Consider the following 25,001-nt stretch of genomic DNA (forward strand, 5'->3'; position numbering starts at 1 on the left):
GAGATGGGCTCCTTTTTGTCTCACTTTCTGCTTGAGTTCACAATTTAGGGCTGGGGTCAGGTTTGATTGCCAGTGAATCTATCACTGCTATATTTATAGAGTTAATCTCAGACAATCCCATCCCATTGTTGCAGGACTTTAAATCAGTCAATGAGACAAGCTTTGGATAATGTGTTTCATAAATGGCAACCATGCCTGTTCACTGATGTTGTTTTGAGGAATCTTAGTTGATGCATCAACCTCAGTATGTGCAAGCCCATCATTGTCATTCATGATATCTTCTGTGTGCATTGACACCAGTTGAACCTCATGACCAGTAGAATGTGTCCCTTCTACAATAAGTGAAAGAGCACATACTTTAATTCAGTCAGATGTTTCCATTGACAAGATAAAATGGTCAGGTCATTGTGCACTACTGAAGCAATGTAGATATCAGCCACATCTGCTGATCTCTTAGAGACAGTTTCTTCTCAGCCCCTACGCAACAAATTTGGAGCTGAGCTTAGTTAATTATATTGACCTCAGTGCATGCCTGGTACTTTCTTCTGTCAAACCAGGAAGATGAAAGGTAAAGTTGACCCTGGCAAGATTTGAACTCAGAACACAAATCCTTTCAACTTCATACTACAATGCTTGATGATTTACTGTTTTTAATAAGATGCCTAATAATAATAATGATGGTGAATTCTTTTATTTGTCTTGAAAGCATCATGTGAGGGGAACATTATGAGAACAGTTTAATTTTTGTGAAGGGATTTATATAAAATCATGAAGAAGAACAAATAAGACAGGCAAGAAACTATTAGTATATATATATATATATATTATATAAAAGGGCTTAGTAAAATAAATTACTTTGCCGCATACTGAACTCGTTAGAAATAGCAGCTAAAAAAAACTATTTCTAACACTTAAAGAAAACCTCTCTCATATAGTGCTTGCTCAATTCAACCCTTTTATATAATGTAATAATTTGAATTTGCCTTAAATGGTCCCTTTGCATACTGAATACTTGGTGAAATTGATTAATTAATTAATTAATTTTACCCTCAATTGTTGAAATATATATATATATATATATATTGATCAAAATAAAAACATGATGCTTATAATTATCAGGTGCTTATAAGTATACACAGGTGCTTATAATTATCAGTTACTCCACCACCTACACCACCAAACGGTATACACAGGTGCTTATAATTATCAAGTACTCACCCCGAATTTCTATATATATATATATATAGATATATACATAAATGAGGGTGAAAAATTAAATATTAATTTAATAATACCGTCAGTTTAACACCAAGTGGCCTAGCACATAGAAACCAGGGAGACAGTACAAATTTATATATAAATATAAGAGAGTTAACGATAAGTGGCTAACTCTAGTGCTAGAAATAGCTCCTTATTCTGGTATAGCCACCGAAGATTTTTTCCACAGCAGAAACAGCATTACCTTCAACGTAAGGGAAGCAAAATACAACAAAAAGATAGATTAATACTGAAAGTATGCTGCAGCAAATATTGTATGCGGTATTGTTTTCCACGGAGTCTTGGCATGCTTTCGGCGGGAAGCTAAACCACAACTATGTATGCAATTGATCAGACCGCATGTGTATTTCATCGCCCGTGTGGGTCTGATAAATTGTATCGAGGGCAAATACTGCTGATGAATTATAGACAAATATGTGAGTAAAATTACATATTATGTTGATAAGGAAACAATTGTTCAGTATTAATCTATCTTTTTGTTGTATTTTGCTTCCCTTACGTTGAAGGTAATGCTGTTTCTGCTGTGGAAAAAATCTTCGGTGGCTATACCAGAATAAGGAGCTATTTCTAGCACTAGAGTTAGCCACTTATCATTAACTCTCTTATATTTATATATATATATATATATAAAACATACAAAATATGAATAAATATGAAAAGTATACATAGTATACAGAATATATAGCCACATAAATGATGCAGTCCTCCCAATACAGAAGAGCCTCAAGAAACTCCACAAATCCAAAATCAGACTGTCTAGCAAGCACACATACCCTCACACACCTGTTGTCCTCAAGTCTGCTGGCACATCCCTCTCCCACCTATTGTTCTCCATTCTACAAGTATATGCTTCAGCAGTTTCATCACAGTCACCCTTCTTTATAGAAATTCACTAGAGAAGAGCACTTCCCTCTCCATCCTTTCTTTTCTTCCTGAGTGGAACTTGAAAAAGTTGATGAAAAAGTCAAAGAGGAAGTTGTCTGACCTCACTCCTTTCAGCCTCTTTCATCACACAACCTCTTTTGCCAGAATGACCAGAGAGAAGAAAACTGCCTGCCCAGCCCTATTAAAGAAGGTAGTGGCGCAATCTTCAATGGACTTGGCTGATAACCAGGTCCATTCTATGCACAGCTATGGCTTTTGGCAAAAACGCCATATGTTGGCAATGTTCAAAAATTGCACAAGTGCATACAATAGTTTCGCCATTCTGCATGCCACTTGAACAACCTTACTTTATAACACTCTCATGCCTATAGAGTTCATATCGAACTGGTTGAGACTCTTGGTAGCATTGCAAGGCCAAGGATTTCAGGAAGTTATCTATAGAAATACCCAGTCCAAAGGTACTCCCAAACAGACTAGCTAGTTCATCCTCAGAAATACCAAGAGTTTCTCTGAAGGTAACATCACTCAATGATCATCACATTTGAGTCTTGAGTTCCTATGCAACTCACACTATGAGCTGAGAAAGAATGAACCTCGCATCAACCACCTTCTCTTCATGAATGATTTAAAACTGATTGCAAAAACAGAGCCTGAAATGGAGAGGCTGGTTGAGACTGTGAAAATTGTGCAGCAAGAATATAGGGATGGAATTTGGTATCTTGAAGCATGTGGTGCTTATTTTGAAGCAGGAGAAAAGAGCAATTGTAGGGGCATAGAATTGCCAAACAGAGAGAGAATGGAATACCCAGATGATGATGAGTACAAGTAACTTAGGATCCTGGAGCTGGACAATGTCTTGCATAAAGAAATGAAAGACAAGGTCATCACTGCATATTTCAAGTGCTTTAAACTTCTTTTGAAATCAAAACTCAGCTCAAGGAGCCTTGTGACTGCCATCAACATATGGGCCATTGCTGTAGTCTGCAATAGTGCACCCATCCTGAAATGGACATAAGCAGAAATTAACCAACTCAATTGCACTACCTGAAAGATAATGATAATGTATGGTGCCCTCCACCCTAAGGTGAAGCTTTACATGAAGTAGGATAAATGTGGACGTGGGCTGATTAGCATACAGGAGTGCATCAACAGTGAAAGAAGAAACATGGCAGAATATCTTATAAACAGCAAACAAGACTTGCTACAATATACTGCTAATGCTGAAAGATTTAGCAAAAATGGACTTGAGAGTGCTCATGAATTCCAATCAAGAACAGCCAACGAGGGAGAAGAAACCCTACTCGCATGGAATTACATGGTCAATTCCACTGTGAAACAAACAAATTAAAAGACCAGGAAGCCTCATAGAGATGGCTCAACAAGGTTGACCTAAAAAGAATACTGAAAGCCTAATCATCGTGGCCCAGGACCAGGCATTGAATACCAAGTCAGTGAAAAAGAATATATACCACACAAGTGCAATGGACCTCTGCAGAATGTGTAAGAAGAGGGTTGAAAGCATGACTCACATTGTTAGTGCTTGTGAAAGTCTTGTGTAGAAAGAGTACAAGCACAGACATGATAAGGTAGCCCCAAAACTCCACTGGCTACTATGCCTTAAGTATGGATGTGGGATTATGGGTATTTGGTACCAACATACACCAAAAAAGGTAATGGATGAAAAGAGGAAGGCAAAAATACTCTGGGATGACTTCCAGACAGACAAGGTATTAGAGCACCAAAAGCTGGATATAGTAACCTTTAGGAGGGGCAAAAAAGAGTGCCTAATAATTGACATGGCAGTGCCAGGAGATCAACATATGATCATGAAAGAAAGAGAATAGATTGATAAATATGGAGACCTGAGAATTGAGATTGCTAAGATGTGGCAGCTACGAGAGTCGAACATAAAGGTTATCCCTATTGTTATTGGAACATTGGGTTCAATACCACCCAATCTGAAAAAATATCTGTAAAGTTTAGAAACACCAAACAATCTAGGTGTATTGCAAAAGCTGGCATTATTTGGAACTGCACACATATTGCATAAGGTAGTGCCTGTCTGAGGTCCTTGTCGTGACTTGACAAACGGTACAAACCTCTGGTGGACACAATATCTTCAATCAACAATGTCATGATATTGTAAACTGTGTGATGTCTATAATAATAATAATAATAATGATGATGATGATGATAGTAATAATAGTTTCAAATTTTGGCACAAGGCCAGCAATTTCAGAGGAGTGGGTTAGCATTTTGCTGGGCATGCTAATGATTCTGCCAACTTGCTACCATAATAATAATAATAATAATAATAATAATTTTTGACCGGTACTTATTTTATCAACCCTAAAAGGATGAAAGGCAAAGTCAAACTCAGCAGCATTTGAACTCAGAGTGTAAAGATGGACAAAATACTATTTAGCATTTTGCCTGGTGTGCTAATGATTCTGCCATAATAATTCTTTCTACTAAAGGCAAAAGGCCTGAAATTTAGCAGGTGGGGACTAGTTAATTATATTGACTCCAGTGTTCATTGACCCTGAAAGGATGAAAGACAAATTTGGCCTCAGCAGAATTTGCAAGGATGAAATGCCACTAAGCATTTTGCCCAGTGTGCTAACAATTCTGCCAGCTCACCACCTTCATAATAATGATAATAATAATCCATTCTATTATAGACACAAAGCCCGAAATTTAAGGGGGAGGAATAGTGGATTACATCAACCCCAGTGTTTCGCTGGTACTTTATTTATTGACCCAAAAAGGATGAAAGCAAAGTCGATCTTGGCAGAATTTGAACTCTGAATGTAAAGACAGACAAAATGCCACTAAGCATTTTGCCCAGCAAGCTAACAATTCTGCCAGCTCACCACCATAATATCAATATTAATAATAATAATAATATTTGTAGTTACCATTTCTTTTCTGATAGATGGATGAAGCGGGCATTACAACAGTGATGATAAAAACAAGAATTGTACTTATATACCTAGATTGTAGCACAGTGATTAGGTGATTAAGACAAATTGTTGTTGCGCTATTTACTGATTTGGACATTATTTCAGAGGCTTCAACAAAAAAATATTGAGATTATTATTAGTGTGATGATGGCGATGATGGTGATGATGGTAATGGAGTTGATTAAGTTTGTTTGTATTGATGTAAGCTGGTCACCTGACTGTAACAGACCTATTAGCTGTATAGCAGCTGATACTTCAAATTGTTGCTAATCATGACAGCAAGCTTTTTCTATTAATTCCACTGCAAGCTGAATTTTTTTTTCTTTCTCCCAACAGAATGATGTATAGAGTAGACTGGAGTGCTTTTTAAGTCATCTGTAGTACTGTAGATGTTAGAAATTATATTTCAGTTAAATAAAACGTTGCCGCTATATAAGCTATGGAATTCAATTGGTTGTACTAGGCAGAGGGGTTAGATGAAATATCATTCTAAAAAATATTAGAATATGATATATTTGTTGCAATGATGATATTACAGTAGGGTGTCATTAGTATTAATATCAATATTAAATGTTATGATATAATATGTAACAATTAGTTGGTTGTCATAATGAAACTCAGAGTTTCGGATGCCGGGGCTGAAGTCTGCTCCAGCATCTCATCAGTTATTAAGACAGACGCTATGAAAAAAAAAAACTATTGAATAGAAGGAAATTACTCCAGTAGGCATGGGAAAGTAATACTTTGTTCATAGAATACGCATATGCACACATACACACACACATATACACGTATGCATACAGATGTATGTATATATATCTATACACATACATGTGTATACATATACATACAAACACATGTATACATATATATGTCTATGCATGCCTATTGGAGTAATTTCCCTTTATTCAACGTTTTTTTTATTCTCCCAAAGAACCTGAGGAACTTGCACAAAGTAGATGTAGGCATTTTAAAATCAAGGCTGGACCTCTTCCTGACGAGAGTCCCAGATGAATCTACCTCACGACAAGAGGTGCAAATGATGGTAGCTACATCAAAATCTATTCTTCACCAAGTGCCACATATTGGAAGAGGATCTCAGTAATAACAGTGTAGCATAACGGTGGTGCATCAGCATGGCCACAGCTCTGAGCTGAAATTACAGAAAAAAAAAACATATATATATATATATATATATACACACATATCTATAAATATACATATATATATACATATATATGTATATATATATATATATCATCATCATCATCATCATCATCATCATTTAGCGTCCGCTTTCCATGCTAGCATGGGTTGGACGGTTCTACTGGGGTCTGTGAAGCTGGAAGGCTTCGTCAGGCCCAGTCAGATCTGGCAGTGTTTCTACGGCTGGATGCCCTTCCTAACGCCAACCACTCCGTGAGTGTAGTGGGTGCTTTTTACGTGCCACCTGCACTGGTGCCAGACAGAGCTGGCAAACGGCCACGAACGGATGGTGCTTTTACGTGTCACCGTCACGGGGGCCGGGCGAGGCTGGCAATGGACACGAACGGATGGTGCTTTTATGTGCCACCGACACGGGGCCAGACGGAGCTGGCAAACGGCCACGAACGGATGGTGCTTTTACGTGTCACCGGCACGGGGCCAGGCGAGGCTGGCAACGGACACGAACGGATGGTGCTTTTACGTGCCACCGACATGGGGGCCAGACAGAGCTGGCAAACGGCCACGAACGAATAGTGCTTTTACGTGTCACCGACACGGGGGCCAGGCAAGGCTGGCAGCGGACATGAACAGATGCTTCACTTAACCACTGCTTTCTGATATATGATTTGATTTGGTTTGATTTTGATTGTTCTCACTGGTCTTGCCGGGTCTTCTCACGCACAGCATACTTCCATAGGTCTCGGTCTCTGGTCATTTCCTTGGTGAGACCTAAAGTTCGAAAGTTGTGCTTCACCACCTCGACCCAGGTTTTCCTGGGTCTACCTCTTCCACAGGTCCCCTCAACTGCCAGGGTGTGGCACTTTTTCACACACCTATCTTCATCCATTCTCGCCACATGACCATACCAACGCAATCGTCTCTCTTGCACACAACATCTGATGCTTCTTAGGCCCAACTTTTCTCTCAAGGTACTTACACTCTGTCGAATATGAACACTGACATTACACATCCAACGGAGCATACTAGTTTCATTTCTTGTGAGTTTACGCAAATCCTCAGTAGTCACAGCCCAAGTTTCACTACCATGTAGCATGGCTGTACGTACACATGCATCATACAGTCTGCCTTTTACATTGAGCGAGAGGCCTTTTGTCACCAGCAGGGGTAAGAGCTCTCTAAACTTTGCCCAGGCTATTCTTACTCTAGCAGTTACACTTTCAGCACACCCGCCCCCGCTACTGACTTGGCTAGGTTGATTCTAAGGCCCTTCGATTCTAAACCTTGCTTCCACACCTGAAACTTCTCCTCCAGTTCTGATAGAGACTCAGCAATTAGAGCAAGGTCATCAGCATAGAGGAGCTCCCAGGGGCAACCTGTCTTGAATTCCTCCATTATTGCCTGGAGGACTACGATAAATAGGAGGGGACTGAGGACTGAACCTTGGTGGACCCCAACCTCTACCCTGAATTCTTCACTGTACTCAGCGCCAACCCTCACCTTACTAGCAGCGTCTCTGTACATGGCTTGTACAGCTCTCACTAACCATTCATCTAGTTTCCTCATTGACCACCAGATAAGGGATCGGGGGACCCTGTCGAAGGCTTTCTCCATATCGACAAAAGCCAGGTATAGGGACTTGTTTTTGGCTAGGTATTTCTTCTGCAGCTGCCTTACCAGGAATATAGCATCAGTAGTACTTTTCCCTGGCACAAACCCAAACTGCATCTCATCTAAACTAACTCTCTCTCTAATTTGTTGGGCTATAACCCTCTCCGTAACCTTCATTACCTGATCTAGCAGCTTGATACCCCTGTAGTTATTTGTATCTAGGGCGTCACCTTTACCTTTGTAGCAGTTGACTATTATGCTGCTACACCAGTCATTGGGAATGACTCCTTCGTGTATCACCTGGTTAACTATACGGGTGACTAGGCTATAGCCAGCACTACCAGATATTTTGAGCATCTCTGCAGTAATTCCTGATGGGCCTTGGGCTTTCCCTGTTTTCATGCTTGTAATATATATACATACACACACACGCTCTCTCTCTCCTCGCACACAAACATACACACACACACAAGCACAGAGAGGATGTTTTATAATAATAAAACTGAAGATTAACTGATTGAAGGACTCACTAAAAGTGCAGAATCAAATGTTTTTAATAGTTTTATTGGCATTTTATTGTCAGAAGTTGACATTCTGATGATGCTAACAACTGGCAAAACTTCAAATTCACTATCAATAGAATAATTACATACACACACACACATAGATACACACACACACATGCATATATACATACATAACCATATTCATACATTTATATATACATACACATATATATATTTTCAAGATTAAATAAAAGACAACAGAATATGACATACCTGTATATATATACAGGGGTTGGAGAAAAAATAATGGAAACACCTAGCATCATAATTTTGAAATATCTATAAAACTGTCAAAAGCTTGTTTACTTTTATGTTTTTATTTGTTATTAGTGTTGCTAAATATGTCTTGCTAAAATTGCTGTTTCTTTTCTGTTATCATTAGAAAAAGGTAATTAAAATTCAGTAAAATGACAGATCTACTGGACTTTCAAAGAGGTCAAATTGTTGGTCCTAGTATGGCAGGTGCTAGCATAATGAAAACAGCTGAAATGTTTGGTGTATCAAGAAGTACTGTCTCAAAAGTAATGACAGCTTTGAGAAAGACGGAAAAACTTCCTCATCAAAACAAAACTCCGGAAGCAAACTAAAACTTTCAGATAGGGACCATCGGACTCTTACGTGAACTTTTAGAAAGGATCACCAAAAGTACAGCTCCCAAAATTATTGCAGAGCTTAATGACCACCTCGATAACCTAGTTTCCACAAAAACTGTTCACTGGGAGCTGCACAAAGCCAGATTTCACAGGAAGGCTGCAATCAGAAAACCACTACTTTCAAAAACAAACGTTGCAAAGTGTTTAGAGTGGAGTACAAACCTACAGTGGTCCTTAGAGCAGTGGAAGAATGTTATTTTCTCGGACAAGTCATCCTTTACCATATTTCCGACCACCGGCTGAGTATACAAGTGGAGACAGCCAAAGAAATAATTTGATCCAAACTGCTCTCTCCCAACTGTTAAACATGGAGGAGGATCTGTGATGATCTGGGCGGCTATATCTTAGAAATTCGCTGGCCCAATGATTTCCCTTCAAGTCAGAATTAATAGTCAAGACTATTTAAGCATTTTATCTGATCAAATTCATCTTGCGGTTGCGGAACTGTTTCTGGAGGGAAACACTATCTTTCAGGATGATAATGCACCAACTGACACAGCTAAAGTTGTTACTGAATGGCACAAGGAACATTCTAGTGAAGTTGAATATTTTATCTGGCCACCACAGTCCCAAGATCTCAATATTATTGAACATTTATGGTGCAATTTAGAAAAACAAGTAAGGAAATAATATATTCCACCATCATCACTATAAGAACTGGAGACTGTTTTAGCTGAAGAAGGGACAGAAATTCTTTTGGAAACAATTTAAACTTTGTATGATTCCATACCTCATAGAATTCAAACTGTAATTACTGCCAAAGGCGGTCGTACCCCATATTAAAATAAATTTATTTGAAATTTTAAGGTGTTTCCAATATTTTGTCCAACCCCCATGTATGTGTGTGTATATATATATATTACTTCGTTGTTGGATTTAGTTTGCAAGATTCTTTATGTGAGTTCGTGTGTTGAAGCTATTTTGTTGTGTCTGGGGAGAATCATTCTGTTTTAGAGCCTCACCACTAAAGTTTCCACTCACTTATTTATTTTTTTCTAAAATTTTCGTTGCTTCTTGCAACCTTTTCAATAGTCATTGAGTGTCAATGACTATTTGAAAGGTTACAAGACGCAGCAAAAATTTTAGAAAAATAAATAAATAAATCAGTGGAAACTTTACTGTATATATATATGTGTGTGTGCGTGTGTGTGTATATGTGTATATGTATATATATATATATATATATATATTATATATATATATATATATATATATATGTATGTATGTATATATATATAATATAGAAACAGAGATATATTGATAGATATACAGTTATACATGCACCCTCCACACACACACATCAGTGGCTGGGATATTACAGAAATATAAGCTGCAATTGGTTTATGAGAATAACTACATTGATAAAATATTTATAGCAAGGATATTTTCTATAAATTACTATGATATGATATAAGCATTTTATGAAATCAAGCTCATAAAATATCACTAGCACTGATATTTGGCTATGAAATATTTATAATAACACTATAATTGTTTTTTATGAAAGCTCTATGGTAAAATATCAGATAGAAGTAATGTTTATATATAACAATATTCCATAGCTGTTTATGATAACAATATTGTGGAGGCAGTAGAGATATTTTTTTATAAAATAGAGCAAAATGTAATAAATGTTTTACATGATAAACACAGTGTTTTATATGGCAGGATGTCAGATGGTAATAATATTTCTATAAATTAATGTGATGCTGTAAAATCAACTTGGTGAGAATATTTATGTAAAAGAAATATGGGTATTGGTATGGATGGGAGACAGAAATCTAAAGGGAGCTTGTCATACATGTGTGTGTGTGTGAGTGTATCTGTCTTGGCATTGGTTAAACATCATCAAACATCACCATTAAAATTCATCATCAAACATTAGCATCATACAAGCAATGATGATTGTTTGCAGTCTTCTTCTGTGAAAACATGTTCAGCCACTTTGCTGGATGTGCTTGAAAGATTGGGAAAAATATTGCTTTCAAATTTTGGCAAAAGGCCACAATTTCAAGAGAGCAGGGAAAGTCGTTTCTGCCAATTCCCCACCTTAGACGGTTTATCTTTTATCTTTTACTTGTTTACTGTCAGTATACTGTGGCCATGCTGGGGCACTGCTTTGAGGAATTTTTTAGTTGACCTTGTTGACACCAGTTCTTATTTTTTTAAGCCTGATACTTATTCTATAGGTCTCTTTTGCCAAACCACTAAGTTACAGGGATGTAAATACACAAACTCCAGTTGTCAAGCAGTGGTGGGGGATAAAGACAACTCACACATATGAGCATACACACACACAGACACACACTCATACATATATATATAGAATGATCTTCTTTCAGTTTCTGTCTACCAAATCCACTCTCAAAGCTTTGCTTTGGTAGAAGACATTTGCCCAAGGTGTCACGCAGTGGGACTGAACCCAGAACCATTTTGTTGGGAAGCAAGCTTCTTACAAAGCAGCCATGTGCTTGAAAACAGGTGAGGATTAGTACCAGCAAGAACATCCAGCAGTAGAAAATCTGCCTCAGCAAATTTCATCATTTCCATGTAAGCATGTGGAACTGGATTTTAAAAACCAATGATGATAATTTATATAAAATATTGTGAAATTCTGTATAATTGTTTCCATGATAAATTGTGTTGTGATGGTATCAGACGGAAGGTGATATTTGTATAAAATACGATATTTGATAATTGTTTTATGATAACAACACAATATCAGTAATAATGATATTTTTATAACAAAACTGAAATGAAATAATTGCTGTGTTCTATAGAAATATATGTTTTATAATTGTTTTATAATAATGTTATTATGGAATATCAGTTGACTCTAATGCTTTCTCAGAATGTCACCTTATATTGTAACTGCTTTACTGAGAGAACTTTTAGGTGGCTACTTGGCCTGCAGGAAATAACAACCAAATCTCCATCAAATTATATACTATTGCCCTAAATAGGGTATGTAATAGGACAATACTGGATAATGTTATTTTCTTATATACCCATAAAAAAGTTAGGACAGTCATGACTGGAACACCTTTAATCTTAGGTCTGCTCAATCAGTTAACTCTTTAGCATTTGGTTTATTCTGTCAAATGCAATACTTATTTATTTGCATTCCTTTGAATTTATTATGCCTTATCTCATAACTTCAAGAGGTTGATGATGTGATTGTTCATTTTAAGAATGACATTGTAACATAAATGTAAAAGGCTGGATCTTGCTGGTTTGAACATTTGGACTGGATATGGTTGGTTAAATCAGAGGTTCTCAAACTGTTTGCCCACCCCCCAATGACCACATAATACCCTCAGCGCCCCGACCCCTATTTTTATGTATAAATAAATATTTTATATTTTACTAATTTATATATTTCGTTTTTGGATTTGGTTTGCAAGATTCTTTATGTGAGTTTGTGTGTTGAAGCATATTCTGTTGTGTCTGGAGAGAGTCATTCTCTTTTTGTGCCTTATAATTTAACACACTCACTGGTAAAATTTCCACTTATTCCTTATTTCTATTTTCCTAAAATTTTTGTTGCATCTTGCAACCTTTTCAATTGTCCCTAATTTATATATACTATGAATTATTTGATATTTAATATAATATTATATAATTTGTACACAATACCATAATACTATTATAATAAATTCATAGCGTCCTCCAATGCCTACTTTTTCTCTACCGACCATCACCCCCACATCATCCCCTTTGACATCAGCGCCTACCTGGACCCTCTCAATGCCTACCGTAGGGCAGTAGTGCCCGCTTTGAGAACCTATGGTTTAAATGGTCAATTGTAAAACAATAACACCAACAACAGTTTTGTGACAAGATTTTCTCTTAAATAGCCCAGGTAGGAAAAAATGGTTTTATCCAAGGCAACCTTTATAACCCACTGAGACCTGTGGACTGCCATTCTGAGAAGGAAAGATTGAATATAGAAGTGGTGGTAGTGGAGTTGGTTGGAGTAGTGTTGTAGTAGTGGTAATAGTAGCATAAGTAGTGGAAGTATTGATGGTGGTAGTGGTACTGATAGCATGAGCAGTGACAATAGCACTGGTAGTGATGGTGGTAATGGTGGTGGTGGTTGTAGTGATACTGATATTGGTTATAGTTGGTGGTGGTGGAGAGGTTGGATGGAGTGGTAGTAGTGTTGGTAGGAGATGATACATGTGGGTGTTTTAGGAACAGAGAATGAAGTTGGTTGTGGTGTTAGAGGAAGTGGTAATAGCAGCTGTGCTATGTGGTGTAGTTGTTGTTGTTGTTGCTCTTTTTTATGTTGTAATGCATTGGTAATTGGAGAGAGTTGACTGTTGTTGCACAATGATTTCATAGTTATCTTATATAGTTGTTCCCATTTATATACCACCACCACCACCACCACCACCACCACCACCACCACCACCACTACTACTACTACTACTACTACTATTTTAATTTTCTCTCCCTTTGGCACAAAACTGGAAATAATATCTCGCAACTGGATACCAGAACATGAAATATAAAAGAATTTCATTACCCAAGGCCTCAAATTTTACAGTGCAAAGATCAGTGAGATTAAAGTATAATTATTGTTGTTGTTGTTGTTATTATCATTATTATTATTACTAGCAAATCTACCCATCTATGATGGAGGCATAAATGAGAGAGGGAAATCATAGAAACGGTATATATTGAAAAATGTGCAAATGGATTTTGATATCAATAAGATTACAAAGCTTCTTTGTAGATGATATTTTGTGTGTGGTTGACACTAATTTTCAAATTACTGGAGTCAGTGGCTCTACTTATAGCGACATATAACTGGCTGTGTGTAAACATTGGAGTCGGTAAAAATACACCTACACAATCTAAAGTCTACCTCTGAGCCTTGTTTGCTGTGAATGAGAATGTCGGTTTTATAGGAAACTGCTTGTGTCTTAATTGGAACAGAAACTGGTTATCAGTTGGTATAAGGGGTATCCATAGAATGAACAGGTGTTTACCATTGTGGGGGCCAGTTGCAATCACTGCTTAAGTAACATTGGAATTTAGTTCTGCTACCATGTATCATATTCCATTGCAGCGTCTATTAGCTGGATCAAAATTCCTAAGGATCATTATCGGACAGTTCTTTTTCAAGTTGATTTTATGGAGTGGTAATCCCTATGGATTTAAGTTGTTCAAGAAGTCCTGTGGGTGTTGATGGTAGTTTTCGTCATCTATTGCATCTGAACTACAATACTCTCGACTTTCCCCTGGGAAGTTGATAACTATGTGCTCATTCACACTGTTTACCACTTCATTAGTTGAGGCGATGACAGCTTGCAAACACAGCCTTGATGTGATTTTATAGCTTTCATTTAAATTGTTAAAGACGAATTTGCATATTTCAGAACTAGATGACGTTTCGAGTACAAAATCTGGCCTAATTTGAATCACATTCCTCAGTGGGTCAGAGAACAAACATTGTCCGGAACCGATGTCGCTTAAATAGGTTGTGAAAGTTGCTTCTGAAGAATTTCATACCCTTATGCTTTTCTTTAGACTCAACTCCATCTAGATGTACTATGTTTCCAAAGTGGCTTGCATTATTTGGGCTTGACTACCGTGTTTAACAACAGGTAGAATCTGCTTCCAGTCGCCTACAAAACGAACACATACTCCACCAAACAGGGATTCGTTCATTCTGATATCGCATAGGGAATGATCCAAGCATTCATATATGGGCTTGTTGCCTTAGCAGACTCCATCAACTATTATTAGACTGGTCATTCTGAAGAGTTGCACAGTTGCATCCCGAGATGACACATTACAGCAAGACTCTGGTGTTATGTTTATGGTCACTTTGAACCGAGAATGAAATGTCTGGCAATTCATCATCATCATCATTGTTCAGCAATATTGCTGCAATCCCAGATAGAGCTGTGGCGAGTACGATATTTTTCTCCGAACGTAGAAAATCTATGATGGCATTGATAAGATATGTTTTGCTGGTTCCACCACTCATGCTCAAGGTGAAAATCAGTTTGGTTGACAGCATCTAGCTACCCTGAGTATTTTTCTGCTCTGATTGTTGTTTTATGGAGTTCCACCCACCTTAGCCTGCTCCATTCTACTTTCGCTCACTGATCTACAGCATACTGCTGTAAAATTCTTCTACTTCACATGATATGATTATCCGAATTACTTCTTACCTGAAGCTGGTAAGCGTAAAAATTCATAGCTGTTAATATTTGTCCATTTGATTTTTTCATATTGAGCTGCCAACTGTCTGTTCCCTCCAGTAGTTACAGAACATAATGCAGCAGATTGTACAAACAATGGATAGAGTTTATTCACTTAACATGTCCAATACGGCAGTATATGATGACATCTAAAGGGTTCTTGATATCACCTGGAACCAAAGCAGTCACCTCTGAATTCTTAGGCAAATTGCACTGGCAACAGTGAGTCTCAGATGGTTTGAGCCTTATGTCATGAATAAAGGTGGCGAGCTGGCAGAAACGTTAGCGCGCCGGGCGAAATGCGTAGCTGTATTTCGTCTGCCGTTACGTTCTGAGTTCAAATTCCGCCGAGGTTGACTTTGCCTTTCATCCTTTCAGGGTCGATAAATTAAGTACCAGTTACGCACTGGGGTCGATATAATCGACTTAATCCATTTGTCTGTCCTTGTTTATCCTCTCTGTGTTTAGCCCCTTGTGGATAGTAGAGAAATAGGTTTGAGCCTTATGTCATGGTATAGAAAAATCAAAATATCCTCATCTGCCGAAAGTTCTATAACAATTTGAAATGATGCTACATATGGACTTACTTGCCAAATATCACCTTGTAGTTTCGTCAATATATCTGCCTGTAGATCATGTTTTATTTGATTTTTGGTCTCATAATGTGTATCAAAGAAGTACAGCTGTGCAAATGATGGCAGTTGATTGGCATCTGGCAGTAAACTTCCAATGGTGTGATACACTTTACCTTGGATTTTAAATGTGGGACTAAATCCAGTTATCGAGGTATCAACAACACAACCAATGAAGCAAATGTGAATGCGTTATTATATGCTCGAATATTTGTTATGAAATTGTTATCGTTCCATAACGACACAATGTCTGCTGACAAATTGGGGATGGATTGCAGCTGAACTTTACTATTTTCACAACAGAGGGAAAGTGGTTCTGCTGGCCAGTGCTTTGAATAACAATGTAGGTATACATAATCACCCAAGCTGCCGCAGTAGTGAGAAAAGTATGATAATGGAATGTTACTTTCAATAAAGTTTTCCTGCATCGCTATCAAATTGTAATCTGTAATCCATTCATTGTCATATTCAACAAGGGAAATGCTTACCAAGGCATTATCTTCCACTTGTACTTGCACTTGTCTTGGTTTTCAGTAAGCTAGAGCGTCCCATATCTATTCCAGTGCTTTCACTTGAGGATTTCTCTGTGTTATTTGGCAAGCTAGTGTATCCCTGCTCAGTTCCAGTGCTCTCACTTCTGTATCACAGCGAATTCTAGGAGTTTCTATATCCTTATTCTGTTGGGCTTGTCTGTATTCACTGTTAGATTGTCTCTTACTTTATATAGCAACAGCTTTTCTGGCAGTCCTATCAATTCCTGATTTCCGTTTCCAGGTCATAATGGTGTGGAACAAAGGAAAATTTAATAAAGCATTACACAACTTTATGCATACAGTCATTATTGACAAAGTTCATACTAGGCATACGCCAATTAAAGATGAGCCAAAGCCATCACAAACTTTCCTTAATAAAGCTTATGGCGTAATTCAGTGGAGAAGTAAGTTGATTTACTTCCCATTGCTGCTTTTATTAGGAGTTATCTCCCCTTAATTTTTATTTAATTTTTGTATGCCTGTAAACTGAACAATTACTTTCAATATCCATGAAAGGATCATATTTTTTCATACTTTTTATGCTAAAAACCTGCCTGATTATCTCCTTCATAATCCCGAAAAACATTGTGACCATTGGTCCAGCTGTTTGACTGTCAGAAGGGTACAGACAGACAGACATTACGCTCATTATAGTATGATTATTAATAATAGTAATAATAATAATAATAATAATAATAATAATAATAATAATAATAATAGTAATAAGGTAACAGGTATCAACACACTTGGTGTCCCAGAAATACTTATAATATCAATGGATTGTTAAGTAAACTAGCAACACCAGACAGCAAAATAAAACAAAAGTAATGTCAGTATTTAGAAACACCACCCAAAATCTGACAAAAGTTTCGTTTACCATGAATACAAAATGGTAGAAGCTTGATGCAACAAGAAATTATTATAAAGTACCCACTGTAATATTACAAAAATATCTAGTAAAAAAAGCAATAGAAAATTACTACAAATAGAGTATGAAATGTGAACGAAACATAGAAAGATAAGGCAAGAAACATATTTTCTATTTTCAAGGAATCTAACAAATAAAATCCAAAGTCTGAAGTGATAGGCAGTCCTGATGGGAATATGGTATTAACAATAAAAATCAGAAAAAGTTAAAGACTAAGCTACAAAATGGGACAACATAATGTCCTGTTAAATCAATAGCAAGAAAAGCTCCTATGTGGTTAATATATCATCATCATCATTGTCATCATTGTCATCATCATCATCCCTGCCACCACTGCTGCTATTGTCCTCGTCATTATTGTCATTGTCACCATTTGCAGCATTTTAACTGAATGTTGTTAACCCACGCAAACATGAAAAATCATGTTTGTATGGGTTAACAGGGTTTGTTGAGGCAGATCTTCTATGGTCTGATACCCTTCCTGTTGTCAACCCCCACTTGTTTCCCAGTAAGGTGATATTTCTCTATGACAGGAAATGTTTACACAGGAGACAGGAAACAGCAAACACCTCCTGTGCGAGAGTGATGCTTGTTTTATATCTATTGTATGTCAACATAAGGAAACATATGCACATACACACTAATTAACATATAATATACATACATTAACATACTGCATGGCAAGAAGCTTGCTTCCCAACAACATGGTTCTGTGTCAGTCTCACTCTGTGGCACCTTGGGTAAGTGTGAGTGGATTTGGTAGGTAGAAAGTGAAAGACGCCCATCGTATATATCTATATGTGCATGTCTTTGTACTTGTCCCCCCACCACCGCTTGACAACTTGTGTTGGTGTGTTCACATCCCTGTAGCCTAGTGGTTCAGCAAAAAAGAGTGATAGAATAAGTATCAGGCTTAACAAAAGATAAAATAAGTACTAGGTTCAACTAATTTGACTAAAATGTCTTCAAGGCAGTGCCCAAGTATGGGCGCAGTCTAATGACTAAGATAATTAGAGGATAAAAGACAAAAGATACATATTTTGAACCAGTTTCTTTCAGTTTCCATCTTTGAAATACATAACAAAATTTGAACTGGGCTGAATGAAATAGTAGCACTAGTCAAGAGATGCATGACTCAAGCCTTCAACTGCAGGATTCTTAATTATGGTACAAAATCATAGCTTTCCAGAAATTACCAAAAAAAAAAAAAAAACTTAATGAAACAGAATACAGTATGTAATTGTACAATATGTAGAAGTGGGGAAGTGATAATTGATTACATTGTTTCCAGTTGCCCAATCTTAGCCAAGAATGAATACCTCCACAGCCAGAACAGAGTTAAGACTTACAATGGAAATTACATCAATATTATGAGATACCAATAAAAAAAAATCAGTATAAGTAAACACTAAACTAGATATCAAAGAATGATGAAGTGGTCATACTCTGGGATAGTCATATCCACACAGGCAAGAAGATCAAAGCTAATTGATCTCATATTCTTTTAAGAACATAAAAAGGTGGAAGATATACCTAAGGCAAGGCATTTTGTTCAACACTAATGATTCTAACAATCCAGTTATCTTTATTTGGCATAAGGCTGCAAGGTGAGGAGACATTTGATCTCTTTTATAAGCAGCTAGAAATGACATGATGATGGGAACAGTTCAAAAACAACATACAAAAGAAAAAGAGCAAGAAACAGTGACTGGGATTTACGTAGAGTAAGAAGGGTAAAACAATAACAATGACTTCACATTCAGAAATTAATAGCAATGAATAGTAATAACAATGTAGAACAACAAAATTAACGAGAAGGATCCCTAACACCAGATTACTCTGATGTTACAAAGTGACTTTCCCCAGTTCCTGACCATAACTAAATTTCCATTAGTTCACATCCCTCTGCTGTTTCAAAGATAATGTCCTCCTAGATGTATAAAACGACAGAATGGTCATCGCTGGAACATTTTTTATCATAGCTCTCTCCAGAATCAGTACAGGTGTTGGTAATAACAAAATAGCTCACCATTTTTATCAGCATTTTCTCAGTAATCATCCTTGTTCATTTTAGTAGCTTATGTACATGGCATATTATATTCAATTTGTCAAAAGAGGTACAATGAATACTTTTAGTTTAAGTAAATCCTCCTCATCACCATCAACATTATATAATGCTAACATGGATTAGACTGTTTGGCTGGAGCTGTTAAACCAGAGAGCTGCACCAGACACCAAATATCTGTTTTGGCTTGGCTTCTATGGCTGGATACTCTTCCTAATTCTACTGCTGGAAGCTCTTCCTAATGCCAACCACTTTACAGAGTGTACTGGGCACTTTTTATAAGTGTCACCGGCAAGTGAATAGCATTTCACTTAAATTTTATAAATGTATCTCTCTTTCTCTTTCTCTTTTCTCTTTTACTTGTTTCAGTCATTTGACTGCAGCCATGCTGGAGCACTGCCTTTAGTCGAGCAAGTCGACCCCAGGACTTATTCTTTGTAAGCCGAGTATTTATTCTATTGGTCTCTTTTGCTGAACCGCTAAATTACAGGGATGTAAACACACCACCATCGGTTGTCAAGCAATGTTGTGAGTGGAGGGGGACAAACACAGACACATAAACATACACATATATATACATATACACGACGGACTTCTTTCAGTTTCCATCTACCAAATCCACTCACAAGGCTTTGGTTGGCCCAAGGCTATAGTAGGAGACATTTGCCCAAGATGCCATGCAGTGGGAATGAACCTGGAACCATGAGGCTGGTAAGCAAGCTACTTACCATACAGCCATTCTTGCGCCTGTGTATATAAATTCCCTTCATTGCATGCTGTGAAAATATGAAGGTGGTCACACAAATAGTGATAGCCTTCACTCATTTTGCTCAGTTTGCCAGCTAATCTTCTCCCTGGCTTTTATGATGGAAACACTGTTTGTCACCCTCCCTCTATCTAGCACCATAGAGACAATATAATCCCCAGCCATCTGTCACACACTGTAAGGACCACGATGCAAGCTGTGACTGTTGCAGGAGACTGTCAACTAACTAGTTACTAAATACTCTATGCTAGCTACATCATGAAACAGTGTCATGTCACAGTTAGACCTTATATGAAATCAATCCATGAATTCAAGCTTTTTAATCAAAACTGCTGCATCCATCCCAGCATTAGGGAGAAATATGGTGCTATAGCTGAAGTGAAAGTGATCCAGCTAGGATATATGACATGAAAACTTCTAGGAGAGCTGCAATTCTGAATATAAAGTGTTAAAGAGTAATGAGGATGCTTTAATCCCATCAGGTAGCTGGCACAATTAATTGTTCTCAGTCCATGCTTTTAGGTGAGAACTCACAATTGTAAAAGAGCAAAACACACACACACATACACCAAATGCATGACAGTCAAATCAATGAAAAATCTAAAAGTCCTAACTGCAAATCGAAGGTTAATACTTAACCATGTAAGTGTTGTGTACAGTAGTAAAGTGATAAGGTGAGAATATCTAGTCATACGTGAGAACCCTTCACAATCCTTAAAAGATTACACCAATTCTCTCTCTTTCAGGTGTAGAAAATAAACACCAAACAACCTAAACACCACCAGAAAGTCTTGTCAGCAGAAAAGCCTAAGGGCTGCCACAATTAATGTTAACATGATGGTTGTCTACCACTACCACCATCACCACTAATAATAACACCACTAGCATCTCCACCATCACCACTAATAATAACACCACTAGCATCTCCACCATCACCACTAATAATAACACCACTAGCAGCATCTCCACCATCACCACTAATAATAACACCACTAGCATCTCCACCATCACCACTAATAATAACACCACTAGCATCTCCACCATCACCACTAATAATAACATCACTAGCATCTCCACCATCACCACTAATAATAACACCACTAGCAGCATCTCCACCATCACCACTAATAATAACACCACTAGCAGCATCTCCACCATCACCACTAATAATAACACCACTAGCATCTCCACCATCACCACTAATAATAACACCACTAGCAGCATCTCCACCATCACCACTAATAATAACACCACTAGCATCTCCACCATCACCACTAATAATAACACCACTAGTATCTCCACCATCACCACAACCATTACTGTTACTCAGCCTTCATCATCAATGTTATCACTATCTCTATCACCATTATTACCACTACTGATGCCTTTAATCCCACCATCAACTGAACATACACTTGAATTAAAAAAAAGATTGTAATATTCTGTTAAAAATGAAGAGTCTCTATTAATTTCAGGATTATCTGGTGTTAAGGGTGCCGCATTTCGTGAAACGTCTAGTATCAACAAGAGTCTCTCTGCTCTGGCTGATGTCTTAGGAGCACTGGCAGAACGAAGAACTCATGTACCATATCGTAACAGCAGACTTACCTACTTTCTCCAAGACTCAATTGGTAAGTACCTTGCTTCTGTATATATATATATATATTCATCTGTAAATATAATATGTGACAATTATTTGGTAGCCATGATAAAACTCCCAGTTTTGGATGTCGGGGCAGAAACCCATGCCACCATCTCTTTAGTTATCAGGCCATGGTATGGGCTTCCACCCTGACATCTGAAACTCGGAGTTTTATCATGGCTACCGAATAATTGTCACATATTATATTTACAGATAAGTTCCTCTATTTACATAATGATCACACTTGAATGGTGGTTTTTACGTGCCACTGGCACGAACACCAGTTAGCGGCTCCGGCAATGATCACGCTTGGATGGTGCTCTTAGTGCTCCACTAGCATGGATGCCAGTCATCGAATTTGATTTCGATTTCACTTGCCTCAACAGGTCTTCGCAAGCAGTGTCCAATGAAGGGAAGGTATGCATAAGTGGGCTGGTTACACCCCTGGCATAGGCTGCAAGGTTATGGTTTCACTTGGCTTGCTGGGTCTTCTCAAGCACAGCATATTTCCAAAAGTCGCAGTCACTGGTCATTGCCTCGGTGAGGCCTAATGTTTGAAGGTCGTGCTTCACTACTTCATCCCAGGTCTTCCTGGGTCTACCTCTTCCACAGGTTCCCTCACCTGCTAGGGTGAGGCACTTTTACACACAGCTATCCTCATCCATTCTCGCTACATGACCATACCAGCGCAGTCGTCTCTCTTGCACACTACATCTGATGCTTCTTAGGTGTGGTAACCACCCCACTTGGATCAAGATCTCTTTGGCCTGAAGAGTAGCCTGCACTATACACCACGCTTGGATATTTACCACTTCTGAGGTGCCACTCACTATGAAACATATGTAGCCCAGATCTTATCTACTCCATTCCTTAACTCATGTAATCTTATTCGCACACCCAGCAACCCTGGTTGCCGATCATGAAATATAAAATGAACATTTTTTCAGTTTAGCATACTTCGATATGCAAAAAAAAAAGAAGAAAAAATTCACATCCTTCCGTCTCAATAAACCACTATTGTCCCTGAAAGCTGTTTTTATATATTTACTACAGATTGCTTGAAGCTAACTTTCTTCCTGCACCTCGATCCCTGAATTTTATGTCTTTCTGTCTTTCTGTTTGTATATTAATGTTTGTTTTTGAGTTCTGTTTTAATAAAAACAGTTTTACTTTAATCTAATGGGTTACTCTGTACTTTTGTGAAGTACAAATTTATCATTGTTTTTCAGAAATATTGTTGACAGTGACTTCAAAGTTTCAGCTTGCTAAGCCATCGTAAAACTACAGTCCAATGAAGGCTTAGTTGGCTGTAACTTCAAAGTCAGTGTCAATGACGTTATTGTACAAGAATAATAAAAATAATGTGTATATATATATATGTATATATATATATATATTGAAGTAGATAAATGAATTATCTTATTACGGATTATTCAAATGATAACCAACACCTAGGTAGCAAAAATCACAACAGAAAAAGCACGGTTGAGGTTACGAACATGGGGCCTGAAAACCGTGCCTTAGTGCGGAAATTTGAAGTTTTATATATTTAGTGTAGGAAGAAATGGAGCTGGACGAAGATTTAACAAAATATATATATATATATATATATATTATCATCATCATCATCATCGTTTAATGTCCGTTTTCCACGCTAGCACGGGTTGGACGGTTCGACCGGGCTCTGGGAAGCCAGGGGCTGCACCAGGCTCCAGTCTGATCTGGCAGTGTTTCTACAGCCGGATGCCCTTCCTAACGCCAACCACTCTGCGAGTGTAGTGGGTGCTTTTAACGTGCCACCGGCACGGAAGCCAGCCAAGGCAGCGCTGGCATCGGCTACGTTCGGATGGTGCTTTTTATGTGCCACCGGCACAGAAGCCAGTCGAGGTGGCGCTGGCAACGGCCACATTCGGATGGTGCTTTTTATGTGCCACCGGCACAGGTATCACAACTACTATTTCCATTGATATTTGTTTCGATGTTCATGTACATGCACTTGACACAACAGGTCTCCTCAAGCACAGGGAGATGTTCTGGGATCCAAGGTACTTTGAATGGGCAGGGGCTATGCGGAACTGGTGCCGGAAGCATCCCGGGTCTTTGCAGTCACAGCACATCTCCAGAGATCTTGGTCCTTCGCCATTGCCTCAGTGAGGCCTAAAGCTCTGAGGTCATGCTTGACTACCTCATCCCATGTCTTCCTGGGTCTACCTCTCCCCCTGATTCCTTCAACTGTTTGGGTGCGGCACTTCTTCACACATCTCTCCTCATCCATCCGCAGTACATGACCATACCATCACAAGCGTCGCTCTTGCACACCACATCTGATGCTTCTTATGTCCAGCATTTCTCTCAGGGTGCTTACACTCTGTCGTGCATTCACACTGACATTACACATCCAGCGGATCATGCTAGCTTCATTTCTTTCAAGTCTACGCATGTCCTCTGCAGTCACGGCCTATGTTTCACTACCATGAAGCATGGCAGTTCGCACACATGCATCATACAATCTACCTTTCACTCTGAGTGAGAGACCCTTTGTCGCCAGTAGGGGTAGGAGCTTTCTAAACTTTGCCCAGGCTATTCATATTCTAGTGGTGACACTCTCTGAGCATCCACCTCCACTACTAACTTGGTCACCCAGGTAGCGGAAACTATCAACTACTTCTAGTTTCTCCCCCTGGAGTGTGATGGAATCTGTTTTCTGAGTATTTGTGGTGTCTATTGTCCCTGTGCATCTGCCGCACATGAAAGCTATCTTATCAGTTAATTTCCCTTTGATGTTGCTGCACCTCTTATGCGTCCATAGCTTACACTGGGTGCATCTTATGGAGTTTCTACCTGCACCTTTCCTACAGATCGAGCAGGGCCACCTGCCCGATGGGGTGTGTGCTGAGTTCGCCTTTCTGCTTACTATAACTTTGATCTTTGCTACATTTACTCTAAGGCCCTTTGATTCTAACCCTTGTTTCCACGCTCGAAATTTCTTTTCTAGTTCCGGTAGTGATTCTGCTATGAGAGCCAGCTCATCAGCATAGAGGAGCTCCCAGGGGCAACCTGTTTTGAATTCCTCTGTTATTGCCTGGAGGACTATAATGAA

The 25,001-nt window shown here is 38.2% G+C and overlaps 1 protein-coding gene across 2 annotated transcripts in view; it reads left to right on the forward strand.

Moving 5' to 3' along the window:
• The window catches only part of LOC115210515 (kinesin-like protein KIF25), a 550,198-nt gene that overhangs the window by 466,681 nt on the left and 58,516 nt on the right, over positions 1 to 25,001 (forward strand). For both annotated transcript variants that reach the window (XM_036502198.1, XM_036502199.1), the window contains one exon: positions 21,735 to 21,890. In XM_036502198.1, the coding sequence (XP_036358091.1) occupies positions 21,735 to 21,890 (156 nt within the window). The remainder of the gene's footprint in view (positions 1 to 21,734; positions 21,891 to 25,001) is intronic.

Source organism: Octopus sinensis, linkage group LG4, assembly GCF_006345805.1.
Source record: "Octopus sinensis linkage group LG4, ASM634580v1, whole genome shotgun sequence".
Lineage (NCBI taxonomy): Eukaryota > Metazoa > Mollusca > Cephalopoda > Octopoda > Octopodidae > Octopus > Octopus sinensis.